The 13,513-nt window shown below is 42.0% G+C and overlaps 1 protein-coding gene across 2 annotated transcripts in view; it reads right to left on the reverse strand.

The window, feature by feature from the left end:
- spon1b (spondin 1b) overlaps positions 1 to 4,091 on the reverse strand; it is a 214,453-nt gene extending 210,362 nt beyond the window's left edge. Inside the window, exons 1-2 of one of the 2 annotated variants that reach the window (XR_004333036.1) lie at positions 3,494 to 3,719; positions 2,140 to 2,246 (exon numbers count right to left, since the gene is read on the reverse strand). Coding sequence is in view for 1 of the 2 variants with exons in the window: in XM_032523322.1 (XP_032379213.1) it covers positions 2,140 to 2,246; positions 3,494 to 3,719 (333 nt within the window). In the remaining variant the exon portion in view is untranslated. Of the gene's footprint in view, positions 1 to 2,139; positions 2,247 to 3,493 lie in introns of both variants that reach the window. The other variant, XM_032523322.1, reaches the window with a different exon arrangement.
- Positions 4,092 to 13,513: the final 9,422 nt, after the last annotated feature.

The following is a 13,513-nucleotide window of genomic DNA, read 5'->3' on the forward strand; positions in this document are numbered from 1 at the left end:
TGGCGCGTTCACGCGGGACCTAGTGCTGTCCCAATACCTATTACGACCTAGGGGTAGGGGATTGACCAAGGGCTGTATACCCCTTGGAACCTAGTGTGGACGCAACCTCACTTGTAAACACACAAGCAGTGTGTGGCTGCTGCATCGACCAGAGAGACACATGAATGTAAGTACTTTCGGCTTAAATAATTGATTAAAAAGTTACAACAGTCTTGTTAAAAATCGCTAGCTTGCAATGCTAACGCTAACGTTGATTTGCACAACAGTCCCACATATTTCTGCCTTGAATGGACTGTATACATCGCATAGATTGTATAGCTATATATATATTAATATTAACGGTCTATGATACATCGCTACGTGCTTTACATATACCGCCCTGTATCACACAGGAGGAGACAGCAGCATGACACGACACAGCAGCTGATCCACTTTGGGGCTGAAAACGCAGAAGTTTCCTAAATCCTGTGTACATGTTGTACCCATTCATTATTGCATTGGTACTGTATTATTGTAATAATTTGTAATTAATTCCTGTTCATTGTTCATGCACTTGTATGTTGTTGTTGGTTTTGATATGGGACACTGATGAAATGTGAGGGGGGGGGTTACTGGCCAACATGCATCAGACTGGTCTGGAATATCAGAACAGCTGTAGTTAATTTGTTTGTTTGTGGTCTTGTTTGTATTTTTTAGTTTTACACATTTGAAGCCTTTTTATGTGTGTGACATGTTAGTTATGGTTCTAATAGTTGATAATGGTTCTGTAACATAATTTTATGTAACGTTTTTGCCTGTTATGTTCAATTTATCACCAATAAAGACAGATTTTTGGCAACAAAATGTTTTTGTGAACATCAATAACATTCAAAACGGTGATAACTGAAACAGATATACAACACACCTGTATGTACATGTATGTACATGTATGTATACATGATACATGTGTATACACATTTGTATTGCAAACAGACCTAAGTACTACACAGATAAGAAAATCTGCCTCTGCACTACCAAAGTAAACCTAAAATAACTATAAAATATATAAATATTTAAATACATATGACACTGTCCAAACCCACACAATCAACAGACAGAGACGGCATCTTGGAAGTTTGTGATCAATTCTGTATGGTGATGTCACCAAGTGGTGTCCCATTTCATAGGGGTATGTTTTCACCCCTTACCCCTACCCCTTGGTTTCAAGGGCCAAGGGGTAGGGGTAAGGGCCAAGGGGTAGGGGTAAGACGGAGAAATGGGATTCAGCCTAAACTGAAGAAGTTTTAATTAGCTAATTAGTTAAGTAGTTTACTAATAATTTAGTTAAGTAGCAATAGCTATAAATGCTGTGATATTTTACATTGGAGATTTGTTGCACAAATGTCTATGTCTAAGCATATGTCCCTATTCAAATAAACAGGTAGTGAAATGAAAAAATTACATTAAGTGTTGTGTCTGAATGTAGGGAAAGCAACATTCCTACACAATGTCAACAAACATTGTTTATTTTTAAGACAGTGGGATTGTAAAAACAAGAAGCAAGACCTTCTTACTGTTGGCTACATTAAAACAGCTTCCCTGCTCTTTCTGGTGAGAGTCTGGTTAGGCTCAGTATGTGGAAAGAGAGATGCAGATGTGTGTTCCTGTTTACACTGAGCAGGAGGTAATTGAGGAAGTCTGGCTTTCTCCTCAGGAGCACTCTGTGGGAGCTGGGTTACTACTGAACCAAACATCTCACATCCCTTTCCTGCTTGTTCTCTGTGTTTTCTTTTCTGTCTGTCCTCACATGCCTCTTCCTCTCATTCATCTTCTGCCATCTCCTTCCCCATCTCCTTCTGCTAGAGGACATATTTGCAACTTAGTGGGAAAGATGCCATGTCTGCCTCACCCGAGAAGAGCTGGACCAAAGAGGCAACTAGATTCTCTTTTCTTCTCCACCAATAGGAGAGCTCAGTTTCCTGGCTTCAAACAAGGGAGCTGTTAGTGTTTGTCAGGATCAACTACTTTAACTTTAATTTCAGAAGACAGCGGGAACCAGTAAGTCAACTCCCATGTGCATGCAAATGAGTTTAGCATTTTGCTTTAGCACATCAGTATTCAGCAATTCTTCCTTTCCTCTCCACACTTGCTCATCCTTACCTGGAACTGGCCCGCGTAGTCGTCCTCTGTGGTGCCCTCTCTGCCCTCCTTCAGTGCGATAAGAGTGAAACCTCTGAAGTAAGCAGGGCTGATTGCCAGGAGAACCACTGTTAAGGAGGAGAATTAGCGTGTATTTAATACACAAAAACGCTGAGCAGTGAAGAGGCCCAGGGGTACGCCGCATGACACTGGGTCACTCTGGATGACGCAAAAGAAACACGAAACACGTGAAAGCAGCATTCCTGTGAGTATCAGTGTGTTGTGGAGAGTAAGGGCTTTATATAGACGCTTAGCATCTCACACTAGAATCAAAGACAGCCTGTAAATCTCATGGCAGGGGTATGGAACCAGCTAGTAATGGGACCCATATAATGAGATGCGGGTGGAATTTTATTCAACTCACCCTTACTGTGCATGTACCTTGCCTTTTTCTTGCCATCCCATGTATTTTAAGATTTGCTCCTGGCACTGGGAAGGAAGATGTCAATATTTTCAATTGTATCTTGGTTTTAAAAAGTTAATTTGTTTTGCTACTCAAAGGCCGTGAAGTTTAGGAAATAACCTATTTTTCTTATTTTCTTTTGGTGTCCTTTATATGTCCCTTATAACTGATTATAATTAAGCCCTGGTTGCTAAATGTGGCATCACAGCCAAACAATTGAATAATCTGGAATATGATGTCAGACCCTTGATTTTTGTGTACTTGTTTTTAAGGCCTGTGTCAAAACTCGAGAATGCCAGATCTTGTAAAAATTCCCCTCATTGTCTTCCTGAAATTATTTGAAATTGTATGACTAAAGTTTGGATTTAAAAACAGAGAAAGTTAAACAGCTGTATTTTGATTGTTGTTGTTTTTTGAGAACTGCTTAGTGTTAACATCTGAATTAACCATGAATCACTGTGAGTAGGCCAAATTCTTTTTCATGTGGCCAAATCCACCAGGCTTACCCAGGGGTCAGCTTAATTAGAACCAGATCTGTGTGTGTGTGTGTTTGTGTGTGTGTGACACTGTGTCTTTCTCTGTGTGTGTTCATGACTGTGTGCCCCCTTGCTTGCAGGAAGAGGAGAGGAAGTGAATCTAGGTCAGACATTATAACAATAAGTAGCCTTATCAAACTACAACTATCCCTGCATGAGCCAGAGTAGGCAGACTAACTAGTTTGGAAATGGTGTCCTCTAGACTTCAGTTTCTAGAACTTATTTAGATTACTATGGCTATTAGTTGCAATGTTTGGTGGTTAAACTTACTCAAGTTTTCTGCATACATAATACAATAAAGATTAATAGATACACACTCCACTTAATTTGGCGCCGGTTTACGCACTGATTGCAAGATGGACTGAAAAAACTCTACCTCTGTAGGTGCTGCCCGGCTGATAGTTTTCCGGGTCCCCCTCCACTCTGAGTCGGAACTCATGGTGCCCATCCTTCCGAGTCCCCTGGGTCTGCGCCCGGATGATTCGCCCACAGTACCCGCCCGACTTGCCTCCGGAGGGCTCCTCAACGAAAGCGACGGCGTTGCACACGAAACTCGAGACAAAATAGTACTGCAAAAACAGCACATGTAAATACATTCCCATTTCGAAGCCCGGAGATAAGTCTACAATTGTAGTTCTATCAAAATACGCCAAGTAGAAAGGCGAAACAGCAGCCAGAGGACCAGTTCCAGCCCTTTCCCCAGGAACTCCCTCCAAACTACAGCAGCGTCACTGTCAGTGGTAAAGGTGAAGAGATGGAGACGAGTCCATCCTGAACTGGAGAGAGCGCGTCAGGGGCGCACCACGTTTAAGCGGTGTTGAGCGGTTACAAAAGAGAGAGGAGCTGCTGTTGCTGTTCCCGGATTAATGTGTGGTTATAAGAGAGAGCCTGGAAGAAGCGGGGGCCGCAAAATAACCGAGCGCGGGTGCACGGGGATGTCTCCTTGACTTTAGGCGAGGGAAGGTCCAAACTGTTGCTCCGCACTTTAATAAGAGCCAGCCCTTCCCTATTACGCAGGCACAGTTACACACGCATACAGTCACAACATGTTCTCAAGTCGCAAAGTCGTAACATGTGGACGCTTGGTCAAGACCCCTTGGCTTTACATTTCAACGTAATTGGCACCCCTCGGCGTAATATTCCAATGTACAGGTAGACTTGAACGGAGCCCCGTCCTCGTGTAAAATATAGACGACAGGGCACCAGATCTTGGTGATGACTGGTCCCATAAGAATAATAAAATAACATAAAAAGTATATACCCTAAAAAAAGTCTGTTCAATTTATAAAAAAAATATGTACATCAGTTGCACATATATTTGTTTAGTCAAAATTATTAATTTGTATTTAATATACTGATTGTTTTATTTGTAAAACCAACAGGATTTTGTTATGTAAATTCAAAGTTTTTCATTACTGTTAATTATGTTAAATTATTCTGTAATACCCAACACATTTTTGCGGTGTTAATTTAAAGTTTCCTTTTTATGTTTAGTGTACATAATTTTTATCTATTAAAGCAGCATGAGATTTTTATGTAAAGTCTATGCAATTGTTGTTCTTTTAAATCAACTTTTCCTGCCCAGGTTAGTCACATACAGATCCTGCATACTTTGTGCATAAATTCTACATGCTAAAATTATATCCGTACACTTCTACGGATTCTCTTTCCTACAGCAGTTACTTCAGTAACATTTTCGAAATAATTAAGGCTGAACAAAAAAGTTTTGTTTACAACTGTATTGTCAGAGAGCAGTACATTCAGTGCAATGAATACACACACACATAAGCATACATACCGTAATGTCTCAAATAAAGACCAGTAATCAATTAAAAGCCAGGCCTCTAATATTTGTAGGGGGCACTGTCAAAACGGACAAATGAAGGCCTGCAAAAAATGAATGTGGATATTCTCAAGTGCCTTTAATATAATGTGCATTCAAGTTTATCGTAATGTACAGTTCTACCAATTTAATTTAACAGATTCAATGTAAATGTACTGTATTTATATAGCGCTTTTCCAGTCTTAACAACTGCTCAAAGCGCTTTTACATCTACAGGTAACATTCACCATTCACACACATTCATACACTGTGGCCGGGGCTGCCATACAAGGTACCACCTGCTCATCAGATAAACATTCACACACATTCACACTCCGATGCACACACCGGGGGCAACTCGGGGTTCAGTGTCTTGCCCAAGGACACTTCGACAATGACTGCAGGGGCAGGGATTGAACCACCAACCTTCCAATTGGAAGGCAACCACTCTACCACTGAGCCACAGCCGCCCCATTCAACAATATATTCATGCTTTGTTTTTCTTGGATATGGTACTCATGTAAAGTAATATATTCCTAAGGCTATTTTAGTCAATGTGGCTGTATATTACTTAGCCACGTGTAGTGCCGTACAAGTGCCAACAGATGGCAGTAGCTACAGTGGATGTAATACAGGTCTCATTTAGTGACAGCAGAGAATAATAATAATAATAATAATACATTTTATTTAACAGCGCCTTTCTAACACTCAAGGTCCTGCACAGGTTATCTCCTTGCATCTCTTAGGTCTCAGTGAATAAGGAGGATGTCCGGACAGTTCGTTTCCTTGTGGGACTTGGTAAAGAAAGGGAGATCTCTTCCACCCGCAGACCACACCAGTCAATATTTAAGCTATAGGAAAGAGATATGAACAGTCACTTCTTATATTACAAACTCATATTGAAAATTTCATTGATTACCTTGGTTAATTGTACAAAAGTCGGTAAAGTTTTATTGTTTGTACAAGATAGCAAAAGAAAATGAACATTACTATTGCTACTTCTGGGCATTCGGGGTGGAACATGCCATCGTGGCTCTCAGCCTCTCGTATTTCTGAAAGAATGAAGAATCATCATTTCCATTTGAGCCCCTAATAGTTAAATATCTCTGCACACTAGCATTAACTGTACTTCATAATTATCCAGGAGAATACACATGAATCACAACAGTCCATTGTTCTTTAGTGTAACGTACTTATTATATTAGCTTTTTTCTGCTAACGATTCGCTCTTGACAGCAGTTAAGGTTAAAGCCCCAACTATAAACTGACAGTAAAAACCTAGCACATTATCGGACATTATGGCTATTACAGTTAGCCAAACGGTATAAGAAGAAACTTGGTTCATCATTTGCTATAGCGTTATATGAAGCATTGACATTTTCCGTTTAGCATTCGCTGACACACATTTAAACTACGAGAAGTAAACTTCATTTGCAAGAAATGCGTTAGCATGTTTTACCATAGCTAGCTAAGTGGCAAGCTACTTTACGACAATTACAACGGTACCTTCAGATACATTTCTTTGCAATGTGACTCTTATATGTTATATAACGCATAGACATAGGAATAAGATATACTTAAAACCTGAGTGAAGCTAAATCTTACCTAAATTATTCAGCACAGTTACAACCACATTGGCAGTGAAATCGGTTACCTGTTTCTCTCTCTTCTCTTTACTCTCTACACACACACCACACACCACACACACAACAACCACCACATACCTGGTGTGTAAAAAAAAATAAAAAAAACAAAAACAAATCACACTGATCATAAAAAAAATTAAAGTAAAAAAAGAAGTAACGGATATGAATTCTGTTCGTTACATTTTACATTACTTACATTACATTACACAACATACATTTAAATTTGCAACTGCATGTGGTTTTAATGTTTGCAAAATGTTCTGTATATAGTTTTGTTTTGTTACCAACAACACCATTGATCTGAAGCTCGAGTGCTGTCATGAAATAAGTTTTTGTAATCACAATAAATCATCCACTTCCGGGTTAGGCCCCGCCCAGTGTCCGAGTACGGATACGTACAGATCATTCATGTTGGTAAAAGATACATCACATATAATGCTTGCTGACTTGCTCAATCCTAGTTTCCACTGACAAGCCTCAGGTCCTGGCCCCGTCCGGCCATCTACAAACCTCCGCCACCAGGTGATCGCAAAGATGAGTTGGCCAGACTTGGTGGATAAACTTCAGGAACGGCAGAAACATCGCCTAACCCTCTGGATCCGACTTCATTGACCGTGGGAGGGCATCCTGTGCAAAGGGACCCCACAGGACTATTTCAAGCTCCTCACCACCACAATGAGAGCGCATGTGCTGAGGGAAACCTGTTAGATTTATACTGCGACGAGACAGGGTTTCAGCTGGATTCGACAGAAAATTCATTGTGCCCCCGGGGAACCAATCATACACGCTTACAGCAGGCCCAGGGAACGAGGGAGCACATCCACCATCCTGGCCTGCCTGAACGTGGCTGGGAAGATATCCCCCAATTTATAATTACAAGAGTGATATCCGGGGTTCCCGACAATAAAGTAGGGTTCCCAATCCACTCTACTGAAGTTTCACGGCAGGTACATAGACATGAGTTGTGCAGCAAAACGGGAGACCCAAGCTCTGGCCAGAAAGAGCCAAGAGCAGCAGCCAGCCACTTCCTCTACCCTGCCACGGCTCCCGCCCCAGCCGCAGAAGAGCTCCGGCATTTCCATCGCCGTCCCCCTCAGCATCCTCTGCCCCCTCTTTTGCCTCCCACGTCCTGGGCTCCTGCCACCAGCGAGAACCATCCCGGGCGAGCCTGCCGTCAGAGGGCCACCATCCTCCATCTCCGGTCACAAATTCTATCATTCATCAAAATATTTGTATTAACCCATGTTATAATATAAAATCTTATATTATATTATTGGCTGCCACGTGTCCACTTTTTCCTCTCCCTCCCACTGTAAATACTTAATAATTCGTGTGAAAACACATTTTATTTATGTTAGTGACATTAGCCATGGTAAAAAGTAAACAAACATTTTATTTATACAGCAGAAAGAACCAGCTCATCCTCCTCTGTTAGACCCACAACATCCACCGGAAGTGCATTTATTTATATATTGTATATTTTAATATATATTGTTATTTTCATGTAATAGTTTGAATAGAATTGGTAGTTTATCCACCGTTGAGCAGGTGTGCTATAGGCTCAAAACAGGAATTATGGAGCTTTTTTGCATATTCAGAGTTGTTGAAGCGTGTAATTTTATTGGAAGGACGGAAGTTATGATCCCGAAATTTGACAGCATTGACGCGACTAATACCTCCAAAAAAACAGCAGCGCCTGTCGGTACAAAACGATCCGCAATGCGCATGTGCAAGGTGTTCGCGCATGCGCAGATGATATTCATGATGCACGAGGATTTACCAGGATTTACGACACTGCCCTCTGTTCCAAACTAGCGGTCTGGCCGTTAGCCTCCACCGGAAAGCTAACGTTGTTTAGCTAACAGCTATTCGGCTAATCCTAGCTGAAAGCTTGATTAAGTCTAAATACGTTACTCAAACTTAACAGTGGGAAAGCAGGCTACAACTAAATTAAGACTTTATATTTAATAATAAAGATAAGTATTGATGTGAATTTTAAATGAGCATAAACTATTTTTTTGTTTGGGGTAAGGTGACCATTTTCCAGAACAAAATCCGGGGACATTTTCACCTCAGAAGCGTATTTACCTCCAAACAAGTTGTTTTTACTTTTGTAAAACTTAAAAACGGGCACTAGACCAGAGCTTTCTCATTAGGGGCTGAGCCCCCCCCCCCGGTCTGATCCTAGAAATTGCGTTCCCTACACCCATAGACATATAAAAGTAGACGCCGCTCGACCGCTACTGCCTACTGGCGCTGGAAGGACGGGGGCCGCCATCTTGGACCGGTCACCCCGCTCCACTCAGTGTAATGATTTTGGCAGGAATGAGCTGTCAGCGCGTTTAATCAATCTCACTGAATAACAAACTGATTTTCATGTTTGTTTTTTGCTACAAAGTCATACATGTAGCTATGATACAGGACACATGGTTAGGCTATTTTAATAGGCATAGTGGGCTTAACAGTAATAGAATATTCTGATATGATATAATTCACCAGACGTTCCGAGATCAAACTGGGAACAATAATCCCCAAAAACCTAATGTTTTTTTTAAAAACAGAACAGGGATAGAGGTAGTTTTTTCTTCTGTATTCATTAGGGACAGACAACAAAAAACGGGGACTGTCCCCTAAATCCAAGGACGTCTTGTCACCCTAGAAACTAGACCTAGACCAGACTCCTCGTGTATCTATCATTTGTAAATGATAGGTACCTATTTGCAAATACCCTTATGTGATGTAGGCTGTAATAGGTATAAATACCAAATCACACATTAAATATGATAGGGAAGAAGAAACAGATAGTGACCGTAATTAGTACAACAAACAAATGATTATGTTATTAGAGTCTACTTGAAGCTTTTTATATTTGTCTCTGTCTCACACACCACACACACACACACACACACACACAGTACAACCACGTGTTCTGCATCAATCGCCTCCCGGACCTTGACATTTGCAGCCCCACCCCCAACACACACAGACACACACACCACACACACAACACCCTAGGGTTGCACGACTTGACAGAATTGATATTGCAACCTCAATATGAATTCCGATATTTTAAACATATGTAAAATTACAAATAGATTCACAATAAAAACAGTTTTCTTACAACAAGGTTTATTTCACTGACAGTCAAATTGGACTGGTCCAACGTGAATAAATAACTGGACCATGTCTACAACGGACCTGTTCTACTGGTTGGACAGTATAAAATGCATAATAACTTATAAGAGTAACGTGCAAGTCTTATCAAACAATCCCAACTAAACCAGTGACAATCCCAATGTAATACAACATAAGCATCCATTAGTGCTGCTTTTGGACCCCAAGATATATGTATAGGTTATACTCCTTATAACGATGTGCTGTGTAACATATTGCGTTGATATATCTTTCACCCAACAAGCATGCTTACCAGTACTTATTTAAAGTAGCAGTGCCTATGAATGTAAGTGCAGTTTTTATTTAAACTGCACATTTATCTTCTGCTACATACTAACGAGTATGACCGGTCCAAGATGCGGCTGGAAATCTCGTGCTCAGGAGCCAATGCGGCGTCTACTCTTTATATGTCTATGGCTAACCCCCAGCCTCCATGTAAATAGTCAGGATATTAGCTCGTAAAAACGGCTTCTAAAACATCTCTGAGCACCGCTGGCTCTGGCTGTCTTGTCTGCGTGTGTAGGGGTGTGCGACTATCGCTACGTTTTGTCAGTGTTTTTCTTTCTTTATTCCAATTTCGGTTCTGTCAGTCACCAGTGAAAACCGGGGACATTTCCGGGACAGATCCAGCCGGGACATGTCGCCAAATCGGACTGTCCCCGGAAACCGGGGACGTCTGGTCACCCTAGTTTGGAGGTCTTTTTTTACATGCTGTCTCAGCTAGCAGTTAGTCAATTAGCTGTTAGCTAAACTAACGTTTGCTTTTCGGAGGAGGCGAACAGATCGTGCAGTGTCGTAAATCATCATCATGATAGCATCTGCCCATGTGCGAACATCTGCACTGCGCAGCGGATTGTCAGGCAGGACGGATCGTGTACCGACAGCACCCATTTTTACAGTGAGGAGATACGGTGTCCGGTTATGGCCAAGGGTAGCGATTCTAAATCAGCGGTGTTAGCTTACTTCAACCAACTCTTGTGAAGTAAAGCTGAACTAATTTGTAAAACATATACCGTTAAGAAAAGTAAGAAATGTACTTTAGTTTAAAACCGTTAAATTAACTGAAAACATTAATAAATTATTTGTATTTGTATTTGAACAGATATGTTGATAGAAAGTTACCAATTCCACTAGCTAGCTGTGCTCGGCTCCTGTCGGCTAATCGTCACTCATCTTCTGTTCTTCCAGTATCGGATCCTACTGGTGGTCAATGCCAAATGTCTCCAGCTTTTCACCTGAGTTTTCCTCCGGATACTTTAAAACTCTTTTCGTTTTGTTGTTGAAAAGTCCGTCACTAGCACCAGAGCCGCCATTCCCATACTACTTACCCCTCTCTACTCTCTCTCCTAATGTCATTCTCCTTGGTTGGTTTATATTCCATGACAATTAATCTCCCACTCACCAAAGACTTTACCTCCTGTCTTGACGTTCTGGATTCCATCAGTATGTTGACTTCCCCACACACATAAAAGCATTCACTGGATTTAATCTGCTGCTCTGCTTCTCCCCTCCAGCTGTTCTGCTGATGATGTTCACATTTCGGATCATTTTCTTTTGTCCTTCAATATCTCTTTGTCTCTCTCTGTAATCAAGCCAGTCGCCAGATCTCTTTTGTAATCAAAACTAAATACAGACATCCTACCTCCCACATTGACAATTGCCTATCCTGATTTTTCCTCTCCGACCACTTGTCACCCATTATAATTCTGGACTTTGCAATATCCAACTTCCTTGCCCCTCTCAAACCCGATCTGTGTCCTTTCCCCGCTCTGCCCCTTGGTTTTCACCTGAGCTCCGCCTCATTAAGCCAAGGGTCGCCAACTTGAACGCCTCTATAAAAAACTGGTCCTCTCCATTCACAAAGAAATGTTTAATCTCATCTCTTCATTATCAAACTCAATAGCCTAACAATCAATCTTCTATTCTGACCTCATCTGCTCCAACGAAGGAACTCCAGGTCTCTCTTTTCAATAATCATAGACCTTTAATCCCCCTGATTCCCTGCCTTTCACATGTACTCAGTTGAAACTTGTAATTCACTGGTTGTCTTTTTTAATGAAAAAAATCAACTCCATTCACCAGCAATTACTTTGACCCCCTTGCCTTCCCCTCCACCTTTGCTCCTCCCCATAGCCAGTCATTTTGTTGCTTTCTACTGCCCACCCCCTCCGAAATTTCTGATCTCATTCGTAATCCAAGTCCTCAACCTGTTCTCTTGACCCCCTCCCCACAGCTCTGGTCAAACCTGTCTCACTTCCCTCATCTCCTTCATATAACTACCTATTGTCCCTCACTTTTCAAAACAGCATCCGTCTCACCGATTCTGAAAAAACCTGGTCAGACCCAACCAACATAATAATCCTTCGTCCTATCTCAAATCTTCCCTTTATTTCTAAAATTCTTGAAAATAGTGTCTGTTCACTCCATGCTTTTCTTACCTTAACTGTCTTTATAACCTTTCCAGTCTGATTTTCGCCCTCCCATAGTACTGAACTGCCCTTATAAAATCACCAATGATCTCCTCACCTGCTGATTCCGGACTCATCTCATCCTCATCCTCCTCGATCTCAGTGGCGCCTTTGATACCATTTCTCACTCCATTCTCCCAATAGACTTCTTCCCTCGGCATCTCTCACACCCCTCTTGACTGGTTCCGCTCATATCTCTCCGACCGCACTCAGTTTATTCAACCTCAAATCTTTCCACATCCCACCCTTCCCCTGTTACTACTGGGCGTCCCTCAAGGTTCAGTTCTTGGCCCCTCCTTTTCATCACCTACCTACTTCCCCTTGGCAATATCTTCCGCAAATTCAACATTCATTTTCATTGTTACGCAGTGACACCCAGCTCTACTTATCCAGCAAACCCCCCTCCTCGCTCCCCCCCTTGTCCCTTACTAACTGCTTACTTGAAATAAAAGACTGGTTCACCTCAAACTTCCTTAAACTAAACAGTGATAAAACCGAACTCCTCCTCGTAGCCACCAAGTCCCCTATCAAAATCAATAGTTTCTCTCTACCAATCGACAACTCCTTGGTCTCCCCTTCCCCTCAGGTCAAGAGTCGGGCGTCATCCTCGATTCCTCCCTCTCCTTTCAGGTCACCATAATAATATCTGCCGTCTGCATACTTCCACCTACGCACATAACCGCCTCCACCGTCCCTTACCCTCACACTGCCCCATCCTTATCCACAGCCTCGTCACTCCCGCCTGACTACTGTACTCTCTCCTTTTTGGCCTTCCTCAAATCCCTCCATAAACTCAACTTCTTCAAACTCAGCAGCTCGTGTCATCACCAGAACCCCCACTCATTCATAAACCCCGGTTCTTCAGCAGCTCCATGGCCCCGGTCATTCAGAAACAATTTAAAATCCTTCTCCATACTTTCAAAGCCACCCTAACCTTGCCCCTCCATATCTATCAGAACTCCTACACATCGCCGTCCCTCCCGCTCCCTCAGATCTTCCTCCCTATCCACCTCACTGTCCCCCATGCTCGACTCTCACCGTGGGGAGCAGAGCCTTCAGCCGCTCTGCTCCCCAGCTCGGAACTCACTCCCCCCGACCTCCGCAACATCAACTCTCTCCCTCTGTTCAAAACTAGACTAAAACCCACTGTTCCAGCTCGCTTTCTGTAATAAACTGTTTCCTGTTTTGTTCTGTTTTTGTTGTTTGTTTTGTTGTTTTGGTTTTTTTGTTTTGTTACTACTTACACTTTTATGTTCCCTGTATCTGTCCTTATTCTCTGTAAGCGT

Source organism: Etheostoma spectabile, chromosome 8, assembly GCF_008692095.1.
Source record: "Etheostoma spectabile isolate EspeVRDwgs_2016 chromosome 8, UIUC_Espe_1.0, whole genome shotgun sequence".
NCBI lineage: Eukaryota > Metazoa > Chordata > Actinopteri > Perciformes > Percidae > Etheostoma > Etheostoma spectabile.